The sequence below is a fragment of the Bombina bombina genome, chromosome 4 (assembly GCF_027579735.1).
Source record: "Bombina bombina isolate aBomBom1 chromosome 4, aBomBom1.pri, whole genome shotgun sequence".
NCBI lineage: Eukaryota > Metazoa > Chordata > Amphibia > Anura > Bombinatoridae > Bombina > Bombina bombina.
The window spans coordinates 285,812,769-285,835,882 of NC_069502.1; the positions used below are offsets into that span (position 1 = coordinate 285,812,769).

Here is a 23,114-nt window from a genome sequence, read left to right on the forward strand (position 1 = left end):
CATATGAAGAGCAGCCCTCTGAGGAAGCGTATGTGAAACGCAACCGCGTCAGGGGATTTTTTTGTATTTTAATTTGCCCTCCAGTTGTTACAAATAAAATTTAGAAGCTAATGTTGAATTAATTTAAAAATAAATTTTGCTAAAGTGTGGTATACTCTTAGTATAACTAGGAGTGGGTGTCATGATTCCACCTTAAATCCCTCTGTCCACCTTTACTATTTACCTATAAAAGGCTATCAGATGCACCTGTTTAATGCTTGATTATTGAAGTTGTGTTTCTGATGAACTTCCTGTTCCTCCGCTTCTACTCATTCAAGCCTTTTACTACTTTTGTGAATCACCTACGTTGGATCAAGCCTTCATTTTCAAAGTGTGTCTCGAGTGTTTATCTCTTTCAACTTTCTTCACCTAAGGTATTTTTCCTTTGCCGAAACCCATAGCCAGAACCTCTGACGTCATCTCACTCCGACTACCAGCTGTGTCTCTACACCTCTCACACGCTGTTTCTCTGGAGCCGCACAGCACTCGCTCCCTGCAACCTTCCTCCAGTCTGACCTGTTCAGCGTACGCTGCATAATCAATACCGCTGCTTCCCTGCTGTGACTTTGTTTCATACCAGTCTCCGCTCAGGTACAATCTCCCTCTGCTCAAAAACTGTCTTTTGCTCAAGTAAGATCAGCTTGTAATTTACATTGTTATTTTTGCTCATTCCATATAACATCTCATTTATAACGGATATATATTTTTTCTATCATTTGTTTACCATTTGTCTCCTGTTAACTCTAGTGAGCACAGTGTCTTATTTTTTGCCTATTATACAGCCTGTCTCTATTAAGACAATTCTTATTCTGTGTGAGTTAAACCTAAAGATTCATTCTCCTCAGATTTACCACTCTGTATTATTTTTCCTTATACAAATCATCTCAATTACTCATATTAAGTCTGCTTTATTCCATGAGTTTAACTCATTCAAAGCTATATTTGTTAACTATTGGAAAAAGCTACAAATCTAATTTTTACTTATTAATATCACCTGGAGACCTGACAGAATAATCAAGCCCTAAAAATACATAAAGTTACTCTGAGTTATGGATCCTGCAGCAATGGCAAATTAAATAACCAGTTTAAATCAAAAGGTGGAGATATTAGCTCAGGGTTTAACAGAATTAAAAAATGAAAATAATACCTTGAAACGTATTATGAATGACTCTATTACACAAAAGGCAGCTGAACACCCTGAACCAAAAATTAACCCTCCAAGTGTGTTTGCTGGTGTACGCACTCGTTTTCGTGAATTTCGCAACGCATGCTTACTCATGTTCTCTATGAAACCTAAGACATATTATTCTGATAGAGTAAAAGTATGCACTGTGATTTCATATTTAAGTGGGGAACCCAGATTATGGGCTGATAAATTTTTTGAGGCTAATGATCCCATTTTAGGTTCTCTGGAAGATTTCTTTAACGCAATGGCCTTATTGTATGAAGACCGCAACACCCAACTCACTGCTGAAAATAATTTGAGAACACTTAAGCAGGGCAAACGGCCAGTTGAGGACTACGTCGCAGAGTTTCAACTATGGGCTACGGAGTCTCAGTGGAACTCAGTCTCTCTACGCAATCAGTTTCGTCTGGGACTTTCAGAACATTTGAAAGATGAGCTTTCTCGTATTGAGTTCCCAGACACGCTTGAGTCTCTCATAAAGATCTCTATCTCAATGGATAGGAGATTCAGGGAACGCCGTGCTGAAAAGGTACCAACTGAACCCTACCCAAAGAAGTACCATCTACCACAAGTACAACAACCATCCTCAAGTCCTATACCTATGGAAATTGGCACAATAAAAGGTCCACTAACATACGAAGAAAAACAACGAAGAAGAAGTTTAAATCTTTGTATGTACTGTGGAAACAAGGACCACACAGTATCCACCTGTCCAACTCTAATGCGCCAGAAGAGGGGTAAGATACTGATAGTTAACCCTCAAATTAATTCTAAAATGATATCACACTTAACCATTTCATTGTCTTTGCAGTGGGATCAACATCTTCTGCTGAATGAGGCCATGATCGATTCAGGGGCGTTTGGCATGTTCATGGATCAAACTTATGTTACAAAAAATAAAATACCCAGAGTGTTAAAGCAATTCCCTGTACTTGTAAAAGTTATTGATGGTTCCACTCATTTAAAAGGTCCAATAACACACCACACCATTCCACTACTCACTACTACAGGTAATGGACATACTGAATATATCACATTCGATATACTACCTAACTCTATCCATCCTATCATTTTAGGATTCCCCTGGTTACATCAGCATAACCCAAGTATTGATTGGGTTACCAATAATATACAATATACATCTCGGTACTGTACCACTACTTGTTACCCCACAATCTCTCTAAACCACATACAACCTCAAATACCCTCAGAATACCTTGAGTTTTCAGATGTATTTAATCTTAAAGAGGCAGAAAATCTACCACCTCATAGGCCATTCGATTGTCCTATAGACACCAAACCTAAAACCACCATACCTTTTGGTAAAATATATCCTATGTCTAATAAAGAGTTGCAATACCTTAGAGAATATCTCGACGAAAATTTAAGAAAAGGGTTTATATCCACCTCCACATCCCCAGCAGCTGCTGGAATGTTTTTTGTGACCAATAAGGATGGTACTATACGTCCTATTATAGATTACAGGGGCTTAAACGAAATTACAGTAAAAAATCGCTACCCACTTCCACTCATCCCTGAACTCCTAGAAAGATTAACTGATGCTCAAATCTTTACCAAACTAGATTTGAAAGGTGCGTATAATCTCATACGCATAAGGAAAGGGGATGAGTGGAAAACAGCTTTTAAAACTCGTTATGGCTTATATCAGTACAATGTTATGCCTTTTGGCTTGACAAATGCTCCAGCAACTTTTCAGTTTTTTATAAATGAGATATTCAAGGATTTATTAGATATCTGCGTAGTGATATATCTAGATGACATTTTAATTTATTCAAAGAACATAACTGACCACATCAAACACGTACAATGGGTTTTAATGAGGTTAAGAGAGCATCATCTTTATGCTAAATTAGAGAAATGTCAATTCCATGTAAAGACAATCAAATTTCTGGGTTATATCATCTCCCCAACTGGCATCGAAATGGATCCTGACAAAGTAAAGGTTGTTTTGGATTGGCCTGTACCTACCAGTTTAAAATCTCTCCAAAAGTTTCTTGGTTTTTCCAATTTCTACAGAAGATTTATTCAGGGATATTCCTCCATTGCTCAACCCTTAACTAAATTGACAGGAAAAAACAGATTTTGTTGGACAAATGAAGCACAAGAAGCTTTCGAACATCTGAAAAAATGTTTTACTTCAGCTCCCATCTTACAGCTTCCTGATCCAGATGCAGATTACACCTTAGAAGTTGATGCCTCAAATATTGGTGTTGGGGCAATTTTGTCTCAACGACGCGTTGGATCACAAGTTCGCCATCCTGTTGCCTTTTATTCCCGACTTTTGACGCCAGTGGAAAGGAATTACTCTGTCGGTGATCTAGAACTTTTGGCAATAAAGGTTGCCATGGAACATTGGAGGCATATTCTAGAAGGCACATCCAAACCCTTTTTAGTACTAACAGATCACAAGAATCTACAGTACCTAAAGAAAAACAAAACTTTATCTTCACGTCAGGTCCGATGGTCCCTTTTTCTAGATCGCTTTAACTATCTCATACACTACAGACCAGGATCAAAAAATACTCAAGCAGATTCTCTATACAGAACTTTTCAGAATGTACCTGAAAAGGAAGAGGCACAAAATATCATACCCACTCACAGATTCTTAGCCTCTATTACTTCATTCCATTCTGATTTACTACATGCTCAACTCAAAGATTCCACAATCCCTTCAATCTGTACTAAGGACTCGAAGACCGGTTTATATCATAATCACAAACTTCTGTATGTACCACCAACATTAAGAAAACAATTACTTCATCATTTCCATAATCTTCCACTATCAGGACATCCAGGTATTACTAAAACCCATGAGTTATTGAATAGAGAATATTGGTGGCCGAAAATGAAACAAGATATTTGTAACCATATCACTGACTGCCAAGTTTGTTCCCGAACCAAACGACCTTCGCATAAACCATTCGGTTTGTTGGCTCCTCTACCAATACCTGACACACCATGGCATATGATATCAATGGATTTCATTGTAGAGTTGCCACCCTCGAAGAATTACACCTGTATCCTCGTAGTCGTTGATCATCTCACCCGTATGGGGCATTTCATTCCTCTCAAGAAGATACCCACCGCAACAACCACAGCTAACTGTTTCATCAACCATATCGTAAAATTACATGGTCTACCACTTTCAATAGTTACAGATAGGGGAACTCAGTTCACCTCCAGATTCTGGAGGGAATTGTGTCGTCTACTGAAGATCACCCCCAGATTCACAACAGCTTTTCATCCGCAGTCAAATGGTTTGACAGAACGACTAAATCAAACATTAGAGCAGTATCTCCGGTGTTACATATTTCAAGTTCAAGATGATTGGTCAGACTGGCTTCCAATGGCGGAATTCGCTTACAATAATTCGATTAACACTTCTACTAAAATGACACCGTTTTTTGCTTCTTATGGTTATCATCCGAGAACAATACCCACTTCTAACACCACCTCTTCTTCACCTTATGCTGTCGAATATATTACCGAACTGAAAAACTCCATGCCTCTATTGAAAAAACATCTGGAGACTGCAAAAGATAAACAGAAGTTTTATTTTGACAAGAAACATATACCTCCCCCACCATATAAACCATGAGATCGTGTATGGTTATCCACGAAAAATATAAAACTGAAAGTCCCCTGCAAAAAATTGGCAAACCAATTTATCGGACCCTTCAGGATTAAGAAAATCCTAAATCCTAATGCAGTCGTTCTCCAATTACCAGCTCATCTACGGATTCATCCTTCCTTCCATGTGTCTCTCTTGAAACCTTATTCTGGTACGTCAGACTCGCTACCCGGGGATGATTCCTCCGATGCGGATTTGTGTGCAGACCAGTCTGAATTCGAGGTGGAAAAGATCTTGGATTCCCGCAACCGTTGGAGACGGGTTGAATATCTAGTCCGTTGGTTAGGATATGGTCCTGAGGAGGACTCTTGGATTCCTCTACGTGATATTCACGCTCCAGATCTATTACGTGATTTCCATCTTCACAACCCATCCAAACCTGGTTCTCTGCTCCCAGGAGGTCCGCCTTGAGACGGGGGATCTGTCATGATTCCACCTTAAATCCCTCTGTCCACCTTTACTATTTACCTATAAAAGGCTATCAGATGCACCTGTTTAATGCTTGATTATTGAAGTTGTGTTTCTGATGAACTTCCTGTTCCTCCGCTTCTACTCATTCAAGCCTTTTATTACTTTTGTGAATCACCTACGTTGGATCAAGCCTTCATTTTCAAAGTGTGTCTCGAGTGTTTATCTCTTTCAACTTTCTTCACCTAAGGTATTTTTCCTTTGCCGAAACCCATAGCCAGAACCTCTGACGTCATCTCACTCCGACTACCAGCTGTGTCTCTACACCTCTCACACGCTGTTTCTCTGGAGCCGCACAGCACTCGCTCCCTGCAACCTTCCTCCAGTCTGACCTGTTCAGCGTACGCTGCATAATCAATACCGCTTCTTCCCTGCTGTGACTTTGTTTCATACCAGTCTCCGCTCAGGTACAATCTCCCTCTGCTCAAAAACTGTCTTTTGCTCAAGTAAGATCAGCTTGTAATTTACATTGTTATTTTTGCTCATTCCATATAACATCTCATTTATAACGGATATATATTTTTTCTATCATTCGTTTACCATTTGTCTCCTGTTAACTCTAGTGAGCACAGAGTGTCTTATTTTTTGCCTATTTTACAGCCTGTCTCTATTAAGACAATTCTTATTCTGTGTGAGTTAAACCTAAAGATTCATTCTCCTCAGATTTACCACTCTGTATTATTTTTCCTTATACAAATCATCTCAATTACTAATATTAAGTCTGCTTTATTCCATGAGTTTAACTCATTCAAAGCTATATTTGTTAACTATTGGAAAAAGCTACAAATCTAATTTTTACTTATTAATATCACCTGGAGACCTGACAGTGGGTTACACCGGTAGTAGTGACTGGTCTTAAGAAAGCAATAGAAGCAAACTTATTATACAAGCTGAATTACAGATAACGGATATTGAAAGACAGAGTACTCACTGCCGCTACTGAAATATATTGGTGTCATACTTAAGTTAATGAATAACTAAGTTTAAAATTGTATCCTAATATATTTTACTTAAATGCTTAAGGGATTAAATGCCCTACTTCTCCTGAGTGTCTGCTTGTAACCTAATTTAACCATAACTTAACACTTAACATAACTTTATTGTATATAAACAACAACACAACACAGTTTGTGGGTGAAAGACCCGTGGGTCGCATTTATTGATACCAGCCGTGGAACTGGCAGGTAAACTAACCACGGGTGGTGGCAATCGGGGCCTACATTCTAACTATGAATAACCCCTTCTAGAAAATGGCCAAGGGACACTGCTGCAGACCACAAGGCGGAGATACTAATGCAGCTTTAATATTTAGGGGTTTCTCGGCCCGACAATAATCAGCCCGAGCACGCCCAAGCATACCAAGCCTGTGACGTCACCCTGACCACAATGGCCATTATTCAAAAACTCCTTCCAGCCTGCAGCCATGATCCTGACCACCCGCCAGATTAGGGTGCAAACATTAGAAACTCCAAACCAGTAGGTCCAGCCTTGTCAGTAACTGGGGAGCTCGAGTTACCATCCTTGGACTTAAGGAAGTAGTTTGAGTAACCCTCTTCCAGCCTCAGACACCTAGTTTCGAATAGAGACCTAAAGAAAGAACGATTGCCGCCTTATATAACTAATCCAAATCAAAAGCAGAAATTCAAATCAATAATGCATTACAAGTGCAAATCAGTAATGCATAAAGAATTCGAATCAATAATACATAACAAATTCAAAACGACAGTGCATAACAAATTCAAAACAACAGTGCATAACAGGGATGGGAGGGTGAGGAAAGATCTTCTGGGAGTCCACAGGAACAAAGAGGAAGTGGAATCCCTGCACATCCCCTTTATAAGGTTGGTAGACCCCTCCCAACACAATGCAACATTGTAACTAAACACGCACACAGCAGCAGCACTCACTCAACCAGGCCTTAACCCTTAGCTACGCTCCGGGCTATTTGCCCTGCACTTTCTGTATACTCTTAGTATCACTAGGAGTGAGTGACACTGGTAGTGTTGTGTCTGGCCTAAGTAAAAGTAATATAAGTAAGCTTACAATACAAGCTGAACTATAGAGAAAAGACATTTAAAGAGACAGTACTCACTGTTGCTACCGGAAATATATTAGCCTCATTTCTATAGCATTATTATTCAATCGATATTGACCTTGACATTAGTTACTATTCATTCTATATATACACTGGTGGTGTGTTTTTAAGTGTGTGTGTGTGAGAGCAATAAGCAGCTCTCAAAACTCTTTTTGCTGCTTTTTTAAAGCATTTCAATAAAAAGTATCATTTTAATATATCTTTATTCAAGTATTTACAGATAGTACATAAAAGCAAACTTTCTTTAGCATATCCATTCTTATGGGGTCACTGCTTATGTTTTTGAATCTAATTATTGCTTAAAGTACTACTACTATTTTTTTACCTATAGACTTATCTGACAAGGTGAAGTAGTAGAAATTTAAAATATATACCAGTCTTTTTCTCTTTTCTTTAACATATGAATAGCAGGTCATCTACAAAATGCTTGTACATTCTAATGTGAGACCTGAAGAGATGGCCATCTCCAAAGATGTGGAAAAACTCCCACCAGCCTAAAAATAAATTAGCAAAAGAAGGAGCAAATGTTGTTCACATGGTTGTACCACATCTCTGGAGATAGAAAACCCCCTCAAATTGAAAAAGGTTGTGCGTCAGTAGTAAGACTGCAACTCTGACTATAAATAATTGCAATTCATCTGAATAATCTGTTACATTATGTAAAAAGAAACAGATAGCTTCAATCTTCTTGTCATGGGGTATTGACTAATAGAGAGATACCACATCAATTGGGAGCCAAAAGGACTCCTGATTCCACTCCACATTTTGTATAAATTTCAATACATGTTTAGTGTCTTTCAAGTATGATGGAAGTGAGGACACTATAGGTTGTAATAGAGAGTCTAGCTATTGTGAGAGATGTTCATGGAGGGAATCAATCCCACTAACAATAGGGCGGCCCTGTATGTTGAAGATGGACTTGTCTACTTTTATAAGGTGGTGTAAATGGGTTACCTTGGGATGTTCAACAATAAGATATTTAACAGTAACTTCATCAATTACTCCCAGTTCCAATCTGACGTAACGCTCTTTTAGACAAAGTTGTAGGATCTCCCTTCAATGTCATATAGTCATTTGCATTTTGTAGTTGGCGTAATGCCTCTTGTATACATTGTTCACAATCTATAACAAACGCAGTACCCCCTTTGTCAGCTGGGCATATACCACATTATTGTTGTCTTTCAAAGATCTCAAGGCATCCCTTTCTGCTTTAGTCAGATTATGTTTCCTTTGTTCAGATTTTTCTTTAAGAGCGATCAAATCTGATTTTACTCTAATAAAAAAGGTCTCCACTATCTCACCTCTGCTCTTTATGGGGTAGAATTTGGACACATTTTTACCAGAGCTTGTGTTAGCTTCAATCTGAAGTTTTTCCAAAGCAACCACATCACGTGACTCCTCAAAGGTGTGAAGCTCTGATATTGTGTCAGAAGGATAGCCACAAGCACCAGTTTCTGTGTTGATATTCCCCTCCTTACCAAAAAATATTTCTTGAGTGATATTTCTGATTCATTTATTCACATCAACAATGGTTTGAAAAACATCAAAATTACTCATAGATGCAAAACCTAGACCATAGATTAAGACTTTATACTGATTTGGAGTGAGCGCAAGGGACGAAATATTTTATAACATTGTTTATTTGTATCCCCCGCAGATGATACCTCTCTTGTGTATTGCTTGTACTTCCTCCCCCTCCCTTTGTTTCCTGGTCCATGGGAAAAATCCAATCTAGGTTCTCCTGATCATTTCTGGTATTAACTCTCTGATGTACGGTAGTGGCTGCTGAGTTCTGGTACTTAGAAGCCCTGTTCTGCCCACCTATAAGATGTTTTCTCTTTCGAGCTCATTACCTGTTCAATACACATGTTTAGAGCCTGATGTGCATCAGAACGTTTTAAAATACCCACAGTTATAGTGAGACCCTCTTCATTCCCTGATACTGATTTAATTCTATTACCCCTTCTTTTATGGTTATTCCTTTTTTACCAAATAAGGGCTGGTTTTGTCTAAACAAACCTTGTTGCTTTCTATTTCAGATACATACTGAGTTGGAAGTGTAATCAAACCCACTTATCCCTTATATATTTAGTATGCTTATTCTCCATAACATTGATCTTTCCTTGTGCTACAGATTCCTGTAGGATACCATCAAACTTGGCAAACTCAGGAACTGTACTACATTTGTTCAATTCTGTTTGTAAATCATCAATTTCATTCCTAATGGAAGCAAGGAACATAGGCCTAGATTTGGAGTTTGGCGGTAGATGGGTTGTTAACGCTACGCAGGCTTTTTTCTGGCCGCACCATAAAATTAACTCTGGTATCGAGAGTCCAAAAAAATGCTGCGTTAGGCTCCAAAAAAGGAGCGTAGAGCATTTTTACCGCAAATGCAACTCTCGATACCAGAGTTGCTTACGGACGCGGCCAGCCTCAAAAACGTGCTCGTGCACGATTCCCCCATAGGAAACAATGGGGCTGTTTGAGCTGAGAAAAAACCTAACACCTGCAAAAAAGCCGCGTTCAGCTCCTAACGCAGCCCCATTGTTTCCTATGGGGAAACACTTCCTACGTCTGCACCTAACACTCTAACATGTACCTCGAGTCTAAGCACCCCTAACCTTACACTTATTAACCCCTAATCTGCCGCCCCCGCTATCGCTGACCCCTGCATTATATTATTAACCCCTAATCTGCCGCTCCGTAAACCGCCGCAACTTACATTATCCCTATGTACCCCTAATCTGCTGCCCCTAACACCGCCGACCCCTATATTATATTTATTAACCCCTAATCTGCCCCCCACAACGTCGCCTCCACCTGCCTACACTTATTAACCCCTAATCTGCCGAGCGGACCACACCGCTACAATAATAAATTTATTAACGCCTAATCCGCCTCACTAACCCTATAATAAATAGTATTAACCCCTAATCTGCCCTCCCTAACATCGCCGACACCGAACTTCAATTATTAACCCCTAATCTGACGACCGGAGCTCACCGCTACTATAATAAATGGATTAACCCCTAAAGCTAAGTCTAACCCTAACACTAACACCCCCCTAACTTAAATATAATTTAAATCTAACGAAATTAATTAACTCTTATTAAATAAATTATTCCTATTTAAAACTAAATACTTACCTGTAAAATAAATCCTAATATAGCTACAATATAAATTATAATTACATTGTAGCTATTTTAGGATTAATATTTATTTTACAGGCAACTTTGTAATTATTTTAACCAGGTACAATAGCTATTAAATAGTTAAGAACTATTTAATAGCTACCTAGTTAAAATAATTACAAAATTACCTGTAAAATAAATCCTAACCTAAGTTATAATTAAACCTAACACTACCCTATCAATAAATTAATTAAATAAAATACCTACAATTACCTACAATAAAACCTAACACTACACTATCAATAAATAAATTAAATACAATTCCTACAAATAACTACAATTACATAAACTAACTAAAGTACAAAAAATAAAAAAGAACTAAGTTACAAAAAATAAAAAATATTTACAAACATAAGAAAAATATTACAACAATTTTAAACTAATTACACCTACTCTAAGCCCCCTAATAAAATAACAAAGACCCCCAAAATAAAAAAAATGCCCTACCCTATTCTAAATTAATAAAGTTAAAAGCTCTTTTACCTTACCAGCCCTGAACAGGGCCCTTTGCGGGGCATGCCCCAAGAAAATCAGCTCTTTTGCCTGTAAAAAAAAACATACAATACCCCCCCCAACATTACAACCCACCACCCACATACCCCTAATCTAACCCAAACCCCCCTTAAATAAACCTAACACTAAGCCCCTGAAGATCTTCCTACCTTGTCTTCACCTCAACAGGTATCACCGATCCGTCCTGGCATCCGGTGCTGAAGAGGTCCAGAAGAGGCTCCAAAGTCTTCCTCCTATCCGGCAAGAAGAGGACATCCGGACCGGCAAACATCTTCTCCAAGCGGCATCTTCGATCTTCTTCCATCCGGTGCGGAGCGGGTCCATCTTGAAGCAGCCGACGCGGATCCATCCTCTTCTTCCGGCGTCTCCCGACGAATGACGGTTCCTTTAAGGGACATCATCCAAGATGGCGTCCATCGAATTCCGATTGGCTGATAGGATTCTATCAGCCAATCGGAATTAAGGTAGGAATATTCTGATTGGCTGATGGAATCAGCCAATCAGAATCAAGTTCAATCCGATTGGCTGATCCAATCAGCCAATCAGATTGAGCTCGCATTCTATTGGCTGATCGGAACAGCCAATAGAATGCGAGCTCAATCTGATTGGCTGATTGGATCAGCCAATCGGATTGAACTTGATTCTGATTGGCTGATTCCATCAGCCAATCAGAATATTCCTACCTTAATTCCGATTGGCTGATAGAATCCTATCAGCCAATCGGAATTCGAGGGACGCCATCTTGGATGACGTCCCTTAAAGGAACCGTCATTCGTCGGGAGACGCCGGAAGAAGAGGATGGATCCGCGTCGGCTGCTTCAAGATGGACCCGCTCCGCACCGGATGGAAGAAGATCGAAGATGCCGCTTGGATGAAGATGTTTGCCGGTCCGGATGTCCTCTTCTTGCCGGATAGGAGGAAGACTTTGGAGCCTCTTCTGGACCTCTTCAGCACCGGATGCCAGGACGGATCGGTGATACCTGTTGAGGTGAAGACAAGGTAGGAAGATCTTCAGGGGCTTAGTGTTAGGTTTATTTAAGGGGGGGTTTGGGTTAGATTAGGGGTATGTGGGTGGTGGGTTGTAATGTTGGGGGGGGTATTGTATGTTTTTTTTTTACAGGCAAAAGAGCTGATTTTCTTGGGGCATGCCCCGCAAAGGGCCCTGTTCAGGGCTGGTAAGGTAAAAGAGCTTTTAACTTTATTAATTTAGAATAGGGTAGGGCATTTTTTATTTTGGGGTCTTTGTTATTTTATTAGGGGGCTTAGAGTAGGTGTAATTAGTTTAAAATTGTTGTAATATTTTTCTTATGTTTGTAAATATTTTTTTATTTTTTGTAACTTAGTTCTTTTTTATTTTTTGTACTTTAGTTAGTTTATGTAATTGTAGTTATTTGTAGGAATTGTATTTAATCTATTTATTGATAGTGTAGTGTTAGGTTTTATTGTAGGTAATTGTAGATATTTTATTTAATTAATTTATTGATAGGGTAGTGTTAGGTTTAATTATAACTTAGGTTAGGATTAATTTTACAGGTAATTTTGTAATTATTTTAACTAGGTAGCTATTAAATAGTTCTTAACTATTTAATAGCTATTGTACCTGGTTAAAATAATTACAAAGTTGCCTGTAAAATAAATATTAATCCTAAAATAGCTACAATGTAATTATAATTTATATTGTAGCTATATTAGGATTTATTTTACAGGTATTTAGTTTTAAATAGGAATAATTTATTTAATAAGAGTTAATTAATTTCGTTAGATTTAAATTATATTTAAGTTAGGGGGGTGTTAGTGTTAGGGTTAGACTTAGCTTTAGGGGTTAATCCATTTATTATAGTAGCGGTGAGCTCCGGTCGTCAGATTAGGGGTTAATAATTGAAGTTAGGTGTCGGCGATGTTAGGGAGGGCAGATTATGGGTTAATACTATTTATTATAGGGTTAGTGAGGCGGATTAGGGGTTAATAACTTTATTATAGTAGCAGTGCGGTCCGCTCGGCAGATTAGGGGTTAATAAGTGTAGGCAGGTGTCGGCGACGTTGAGGGGGGCAGATTAGGGGTTAATAAATATAATATAGGGGTCGGCGGTGTTAGGGGCAGCAGATTAGGGGTACATAAGGATAACGTAGGTGGCGGCGCTTTGCGGTCGGCAGGTTAGGGGTTAATTATTGTAAGTAGCTGGCGGCGACGTTGAGGGGGGCAGGTTAGGGGTTAATAAATATAATACAGGGGTCGGCGGTGTTAGGGGCAGCAGATTAGGGGTACATAAGTATAACGTAGGTGGCGGTCGGCAGATTAGGGGTTAAAAAATTTTAATCGAGTTGCGCCGATGTGGGCGGACCTCAGTTTAGGGGTACATAGGTAGTTTATGGGTGTTAGTGTACTTTAGGGTACAGTAGTTAAGAGCTTTATGAACCGGCGTTAGCCCAGAAAGCTCTTAACTCCTGCTTTTTTCCTGCGGCTGGAGTTTTGTCGTTAGAGCTCTAACGCTCACTTCAGAAATGACTCTAAATACCGGAGTTAGAAAGATCCCATTGAAAAGATAGGATACGCAATTGACGTAAGGGGATCTGCGGTATGGAAAAGTCGCGGCTGAAAAGTGAGCGTTAGACCCTATTTTGAGTGACTCCAAATACCGGCGGTAGCCTAAAACCAGCGTTAGGAGCCTCTAACGCTGGTTTTCACGGCTACCGCCAAACTCTAAATCTAGGCCTTAGTTTTGTAATCTATCAATAATAACATCAAACAAGAAAAAAATTCTGACAAAACATAATTCCATGCTTTAACAAAAATCTTTGTCATTACTGCCCACATCAAAAGAGTCCCCTGGAGATCACACTTGCCTTCATATATCTTTCAAATGTCCAGATGTCCCATTGTATTTTGGATTATTTTAATAACAAATTTTCCATGCTCTCAAAAAGGGTGCTCAGAGTAAAATATATGAAAATATATGTTCACAATTGAATGAATTTATGTGGCAGGCATTAATGAGTAAAACTGCCACATAATAATAATAATAATAATAATAATAATAATAATATTAAGTTACCACTTGTAAGGAGACACTCCACAGATAAACTTTGATATTCCCAGCAGATATCAAAAAAGGAAATCAAAACAAGAAAAAAACGGCTAGATTACGAGTTTTGTGTTATGAGTAAAAAAGCAGCGTTATGGGTTATAAGTTAACGCTGCTTTGTCACTACCACTGTTATCACGAGTCTTGTAGGTACAGCTGTACCGCAAACATTTTTGGCCTTAACGCAAATTAACTAATGCAATTTGTGTAAAAGTCTTTTTCAATGGCTTTGGGCAATTGTAAAAGAGCTAAATGCCCTTTTAAGGGCAATGCCCATCCAAATGCCCTTTTAAGGGCAATGGGGAGCTTGGTTTTTTTTATTTAGGTTTTTATTTGGGGGGTTTGGTTGTGTGGGTGGGGGTTTTTACTGTTGGGGAGGTGTTTGTATTTTCCTTGGGGCAATGGCCCGCAAAAGGCCCTTTTAAGGGCTATTGGTAGTTTATTGTAGGCTAGGGGTTTTTTTTATTTTGGGGGGCTTTTTTTATTTTGATAGAGATATTAGATTAGGTGTAATTAGTTTAACCCCTTAATGACCGGACCATTTTTCAATTTTCTTACCCTTAATGACAATGGCTATTTTTACATTTCTGCGGTGTTTGTGTTTAGCTGTAATTTTCCTCTTACTCATTTACTGTACCCACACATATTATATACCGTTTTTCTCGCCATTAAATGGACTTTCTAAAGATACCATTATTTTCATCATATCTTATAATTTACTATAAAAAAAATATAAAATATGAGGAAAAAATTGAAAAAAACACACTTTTTCTAACTTTGACCCCCAAAATCTGTTACACATCTACAATCACCAAAAAACACCCATGCTAAATAGTTTCTAAATTTTGTCCTGAGTTTAGAAATACCCAATGTTTACATGTTCTTTACTTTTTTTGCAAGTTATAGGGCCATAAATACAAGTAGCACTTTGCTATTTCCAAACAACTTTTTTTCAAAATTAGCGCTAGTTACATTGGAACCCTGATATCTGTCAGGAATACCTGAATATCCCTTGACATGTATATATTTTTTTTTAGAAGACAACCCAAAGTATTGATCTAGGCCCATTTTGGTATATTTCATGCCACCATTTCACCGCCAAATGTCATCAAATAAAAAAATAAGTTCACTTTTTCACAAATTTTGTCACAAACTTTAGGTTTCCCACTGAAATTATTTACAAACAGCTTGTGCAATTAAGGCACAAATGGTTGTAAATGCTTCTTTGGGATCCCCTTTGTTCAGAAATAGCAGACTTATATGGCTTTGGCATTGCTTTTTGGTAATTAGAAGGCCACTAAATGCTGCTGCGCACCACACGTAAATTATGCCCAGCAGTGAAGGGGTTAATTAGGTAGGTTGTAGGGAGCTTGCAGGGTTAATTTTAGCTTTAGGGTAGAGATCAGCCTCCCACCTGACACATCCCACCCCCTGATCCCTCCCAAACAGTTCTCTTCCCTCCCCCACCCCACAATTGTCTCCGCCATCTTAAGTACTGGCAGAAAGTCTGCCAGTACTAAATAAAAGGAGTTTTTCTTTTTTTAATAAAAAAAATTAAAATGTTTTAGCTGTGATGGACTCCTGCCTTAGCCCCAACCTCCATGATCCCCCCCCCCAGCTCTCTAACCCTCTCCCCTACCTAATTGCCGCCATCTTGGGTACTGGCAGCTGTCTGCCAGTACCCAATTTGCCCCCAAAACAAGTGTTTTTTTTTTGCAATTTATTGCCAGTTTACATTTTTCTGTAGTGTAGCAGCCCCCCACAATACCCCAACCCCCTCCCCCTCCCAGATCCTTATATATTTATTTATATTTTACTTTTATCCCCCCTTCCTTTCTCATTGGTGGCAGTGGGCATGTAATCGGGCGCGCACGCGCGCCCCCGCGCGCCCCCCCGCGCGCCCCCGCGCGCCCCCGCACGCTCCCGGCACCCGGCGTGCACATAGCACTTACAGGAACCGGATGCCGGGTAGCGATGGGCCGCCCACCCGCCTCCCTGATGTGCTCCCACCCACCAACGAACCGGCACCATCGCTACCGGTGCAGAGAGGGCCACAGAGTGGCTCTCTCTGCATCGGAGTCTTCTAAATGGTATTGCAGGATGCCTCCATATGGAGGCATCACTGCAATACCCTGAGAGCTGCTGGAAGCGATTGCGATCGCTTCCAGCACTCTCTTAGACAAGTGACGTACCAGGTACGTCCATTGTCACTAACTGCAAGTTTTTGCAGGACGTACCTGGTACGTCACTTGTCATTAAGGGGTTAAATATCTGATCATTTCTTTTTTTATTTTGTGTAATTTAGTGGGGGTTTTTTTGTAATTTAGGTAATTGTATTTAATTAATTTAATTTATTTAATTGTAGTGTAATGTTAGGTGATAGTGTAACTCAGGTTAGGTTTTATTTTACAGGTAAATTTGTATTTATTTTAACTAGGTAGTTAGTAAATAGTTAATAACTATTTAGTAACTATTCTACCTAGTTAAAATAAATACAAACTTAGTTGTGAAATAAAAATAAACCCTAAGCTAGATACAATGTAACTATTAGTTATATTGTAGCTAGCTTAGGGTTTACATTACAGGTAAGTATTTAGTTTGAAATAGGATTTATTTAGTTATTAATAGTAGGTTTTATTTAGATTTCTTTTAATTATATTTAAGTTAGGGGGTGTTAGGGTTAGGGTTAGACGTAGGTTTAGGGGTTTATAACTTTAGTATAGTGTCGGCAACGTTGGGGGCGGAAGATTAGGGGTTAATAAATGTAGATAGTTGGCGGCGATGTTAGGGGTGGCAGATTAGGGGTTAATAATATTTAACTAGTGTTTGCGATGCGGGAGTGCAGCGGTTTAGGGGTTAATATGTTTATTATAGTGGCGGCAATGTCCGGAGCGACAGATTAGGGGTTAATAAGTGTAGGTAGGTTGCGGCGACATTGGGTGCGGGAGATTAGGGGTTAATAAGTATAATGTAGGTGTCGGCGATGTTGGGGGCAGCAGATTAGGGGTTAATAAGTATAATGTACGCGTCGGCAATGTCGGGGGTGGCAGATTAGGGGTTAATAAGTGTAAAATTAGGGGTGTTTAGACTCGGGGTTTATGTTAGGGTGTTAGGTGTAAACATAAATTTAGTTTCCCCATAGGAATCATTGGGGCTGCGTTCTGAAAACCTGTAATACCAGCACTGTAGGTAAGTGAGCGGTGACAATAACGTGAAAGTTAGTACTGCACCCCTCATAACGCAAAACTCGTAATCTATCCGAAAGTGAGGTAATCTCTGTACCATCAATCCAAATGCACCTGACACGGTTCCGTCAGAATTATAGGGCGATACCTTTAATAACTCACTGTCATATCCACATAGAAATGGTTACCTCAAATACAGATAAAGCACTGGATCTTATGGTCTTCAGGTCACCCTCACAGGGTATAAATTTATATTCGGCTCACACTGCAGAACTCCGATCCAAAACGGCTTCCTGGGATAGCATCTCAGGCACATCTACTCCCTCGCCATCGGGTCCCAGCTTACTTCCGTGTAACACTGCCAACTGTTCCAGCGTTCACTTCACATGAGTTATCATGTCATCAGAGGTGGTGTTCGCCCGCTCCAAAACAAAGGTAACAAAGTGCAAGACTGTTGCTGGTTCAAAATTAAATGCAAAAGACGAACAAGGAGTCTTGCAGCTTAAAATCCACAAAGTTTATTCATCAATACATAAAAACGGTACACAGCAAACAAACATAGAGTGTGAAGCACAAACTTGCTTACGCATTTTGTTTTATAGCCTTAGTCATAGCCGGATGTATAACACTAAACACTCCATTTAAAAAGGTGCTAAAACATTCCTATTGGTTATAAATACCACCCCCCACGCAATGTGAATTGACTCAAAACAAACTAAGCCCAGAGACAACTGACTCATTAAATTTAAATATCCAAATAGAACCTTGGCACAAGCTTCAATAACTGTGAATGAAAATCTATAACATACAAAATAAATATTTTGAAGGTATATACAGTGGAAAACAGAATATATAAAAATGGAAAATTAAAATATGGATTAAATATTCGGTAAGACACATTACCATATGCAACATTCATTTACTAGATACTCATATTGATACAATTCTAACACATTCATATTCACATAATATTCCTAAGAATATGCAAACTCAGATTATTCCCAATAGATTTATGGCAACCCTAACAGCATTCTTAGGTTAGTTTTCTCAAGATCACCTTAAACAATTTGTTTTCCTTTTCCATATATACATTTCTCCTTTTCCCTAACACAGAGATCTCCCTAACCCGCTTACACTTATCATACATAATCTATCCTTACTTTTTTAGGTCACACTTAACACATTTCATAAAAGCAACATATTAAATATCTCACTACGTACTTTTTTATAGTAAACATGCATATATTTTTACACATTTCTGTATATGGTGGTACCAATAATTACATTGTATGTGATATTAAAAACAATATTGTATAATGTAATCTGAGATACATTGTATTACATTTTTCCACATTTCTCTGATGCCTAGGAAATTGTCATGAGTTATGTCACTACTGATGCCATTGATGATGTCATAAGTGATACTGGGCAGGACACACAAACAGAGGGATACTGGGCAGGATAAACACAGATACTCGGCAGGGCGCACACAGAGGGGTACTGGCCAGACACACCCATACACAGAGGGATACTAGACAGGGCACACACAGGTACATTAACAGTCATTCGTGTTCCTACATTTAATCTAAGATATCCATATTACTATATAGACTTTCTTACCACTATGAACACAAGAATTGTGTGACCACTACTTATATAAGTTTTTTCTACTGTATAAATAAAAATAGTTAGTGGTCTCTAAAAGCACTATTTTCTTTGTATTGCTATACGAAAATGTTTATATAGAAGGAGGCATTTCAAGTCTCTGAACCTTGGTTCTTTGTATATAGAAAAATGTTTATGCAATTCCTTACTAAATAGCAACACCTCAAAGTAATACACAAAAATCACTGACTTAACTTTATGGAAGCCAGCAATACACTTAAATTATAGGTAAATAAAACATATATATTTTATATGCTTGAAAAACACATTTGCCGACAAACAAATTATTTTTTTTCCTCATAGGCATTGCATACATTTGCATATAGAAGTCAATGGAATAAAACCTAACACCCTACTCACACACAATCCTGATTGCAAATTCTCAAGTGCGCTAACCCGTCATGAAAATATGAATATTTCACATTCCAATGTTTTTCACATAGCAGAATGTGTTCTATTTATTCATAAATACATATTTCTACATATATCTGATGTTTTTTGGTAAAATATATATTTATACCAATATATATTTACATGATTATATATAGGTTTTGATATATTCAGGAATATCTATTTATAAATGCATAGAAAATATTCTGCTATGGGCAGAATATTAGAATCTGAAATATTTATAGTAAATTCACATTATAGCACTTTATTAAATATGAATAAATATGTTTTTGCATGTTTTCATCTACTTTACTACAAAGGGCTCCAATGCACGTATATATATATATATATATATATATATATATATATATATATATATATATATATATATATATATATATATATATATATATAACTGAATATGTGTACATATGTATTTATGTGTTTATATATATACACACACATATATATACACATATTTAGACATGTATATGTTTGTATCTCAACGTTAAAGCTCTTTGCCTGCTTTTGTTTCTAACACCTGAGACCTGATATATTTGAGCCTTTATAACTCTTTTGTGCAATATTTTTTTTAATAATTATTTTAGAAGGTGTTATTATGAGTGTAAGTGTACTTTGGAATGTATTTTTTATGTGTTTTTTGACACTTTTTTGTTTCTTGAAACAGTTAACCAGAGCTCTAAGGCGTTAACTTAAATTGTGCTCAAGCGATCGCGTTTACTTTCAACTTGTAGTATGAGCGGAAACCCTGAAATGCGCAAAAAGCCACTATAAACCCCTTATCACTCTCGCGTAACTGTTAGCTCGCCTCTCGTAATCTAGCCCTATGTGTGGAAAAACCTTATAAGGATTATATATATAAATATATATATGGTTTCTATTTTAGATTGATACTTATGTGAATGGAATGTATGCAGGTAATCTAACAGATGATTGAATTTATATGGACACTGATCACTGTGTTAAGATTAGATAGTAAATGGTTGATGTATACTGTCTATGAGATACATAAATAGTTACCCAAAATATACCTGTTTTCCACTGTATTTTGGTGATTTTTTTCAATGGTATCAGGGTGTGTCTCAGGTAGGATTTTAGCATTGGTACTAGAGGTTGGAGGCGTGGGATCCCCTTTAAGTTTTTATATGTGTTCTCATCATGAAGTAAATTGTATGCTTCCAGTAAGTAGTCTGTTTTCTCCTGCATGACTATGCTTCCCCTTTATCTGACTCGCGGTTGACTCTTTACTTTTGTAGATCCTTTACATTTGGTCAATCTCTTCCTGGACCATATGAGAGAAAACTGAGATGAAGTTCCCCTTGGAATGCATTTGAAAGTAGGTAGAGGGGGTTTAAAAGAGGTGTGAGGGTCAAATTTTAATAGTGGGTATGCTATTCCTTCCATGGTACCTAGTGTGTTAGGGGCCTCTAATTATTGTAGGATTTTAATAAATTTCTAGATCTTTATCTTTTAGTTCTTCAGCAACTATATTTTGATCATTCTCTTTATTGTCTCTTGTGATCTTTTCAAAATGTCTTTTAATTGTGAATTTTCATGTGAATTTGTTCAAATCTATGAATAGTTGGAATGAGTTGGGTCCCCTGGTGGGGGGAAAAGATAAGCCTTTTTCCAGAACCGTTAATTTCTCAGCAGATATTTTATATGGTTGTTTCTCTGGTCATTGATGTTCTTTTTCTTTATACTTCTGAGTATATGTTTTTGTTTGTTTTCTTCTAGCCCCATTTTCTCCATTGTGGTGCTAGTATTATCAAAGGGGAGGTGTTCTGGTTTAATTTTGTTCTTTCGTCTGGAAGTTTTCCAGAGGAACCTTAATAAAAAAAATATTTGTATTTGAATGTTGGCTCCTTCTTGTGTAGGTCTGTGGTCCCCAGGATTGTAAATTGGAACTCCATAGGGACACCCCAAAGTTTATTCAGTTTATTCTGTACATAAAACACTGACCTAATATTGACTCAAATTGTGCATTTGATCCAACAACTGTTCATATTTATTTACTTATTTGTGTAAACACTATCTGAAATTTGCATATGTTATTTCTAATGAATGCACCATCTTAAATCTTGTTTAATATATATATTTATATATATATCAGGGCTCAAAATTTCCACTAGTCCACTAGCCATTGCGAGTGGAAATCTAACGGTGATGAGTGAAAGTTAGTTAGTGAATGTTGAGTCTGAAACCTGGTGGCATGTTGTAAGTAACAAAGTTGGTACATTTTTTTTTTTAAAAAACTTGTTTATTTCCAGTGAAATGTTAGATACGTTACTGAATTTATATTTAGAAATAAATGTTTTCTTCCCTTTCAGACATGTCAGCACCTTTCTAGTACGTGACACAAACCGAATAGGGAAAGTTTACAAGAAGGCTGTCTATCTGGAATACACCAATGACTCATACACAGAAGAAATAAAGAAACCAGAATGGCTGGGATTTCTTGGACCCATAATGACTGCAGAGGTCGGAGACAAAATCATTATTCATCTTAAAAACTTTGCTTCAAGACCCTACGGTTTACATCCACATGGAGTAGAGTACACCAAGAAAAATGAAGGTGAAATAAAATGCAACTGCTGAAAGTTAGACATCAATTAATTAATCTGCAAAACCACAGTAATTTACCATGCAATGCCATTTTTGACTTTTGAATCTATTCTTCGACATTTGAATGATAACTTTTTAATATTTGTTATAGGGTTCAAAAGCTTCTATAGCTTTTTTCATACAAAATTAAAAATAACTATGTGAAATATAAAATTTTAATATTTTTTTATAACCTTAAATGTTAAATTTCACACTTAAAATATTATAATTAGCATTCAAATGTCGATTCTTATACAAATACATTTTAAGCCTACAAGAATAAACATTTGAATGTCCCTTTCTATATTCCAAGTATGTTTTTTGAAATAGTATTGGCAAGATTACAAGTGGAGCGCTAATTTATTGCATGCCCGTAAACAGGCAAATTTGCCCATTTACCGGTGCATGATTGATAACAAGTAGATGGTTATTGCTACCGCAAGCTACATTTTAAGCCTACAAGAATAAACATTTGAATGTCCCTTTCTATATTCCAAGTATGTTTTTTGAAATAGTATTGGCAAGATTACAAGTGGAGCGCTAATTTATTGCATGCCCGTAAACAGGCAAATTTGCCCATTTACCGGTGCATGATTGATAAGTAGATGGTTATTGCTACCGCAAGCTCGCGGTAGCAGTTAGGGCTTAAAAAATTAACCAGAGGCCAGACCTCTGGTTAATTTTTAAAATATACCCTAATTGCCCCCAATATAAAGTTTTAGTTTCCTTTGTTTAAAAATAATTGTAGCATATTTTTTAAAAAAAACTGTACAAAGCAATTTTATGGGGTTAAAGTGCCTTTACGTAGTGGTCTTTGGAGATTGTGTGTACCCTGTAAATATATATGTATATGGTTATCTATAAATATATATTCATATAAATATATGTTTACACTTTGATGCCCATCGCTTCGCAACTTACCCCCTTCGCTGCTCTAGGTTTTCTGCTGCGTCTCACGGCTTGAAAACAAGGCTCCCATTGGAGCCTAAGGAAGAACGCTCTATTGAGCGCAAAGCTTCCAT

At 37.7% G+C, this 23,114-nt stretch overlaps 1 protein-coding gene across 1 annotated transcript in view; it reads left to right on the top strand.

Annotated features, from left to right (window-relative positions):
* The window catches only part of LOC128657326 (ceruloplasmin-like), a 352,838-nt gene that overhangs the window by 12,988 nt on the left and 316,736 nt on the right, over positions 1-23,114 (top strand). Inside the window, 1 exon segment of the mRNA XM_053711627.1 lies at positions 21,819-22,063. Within this exon segment, the coding sequence (XP_053567602.1) occupies positions 21,819-22,063 (245 nt within the window).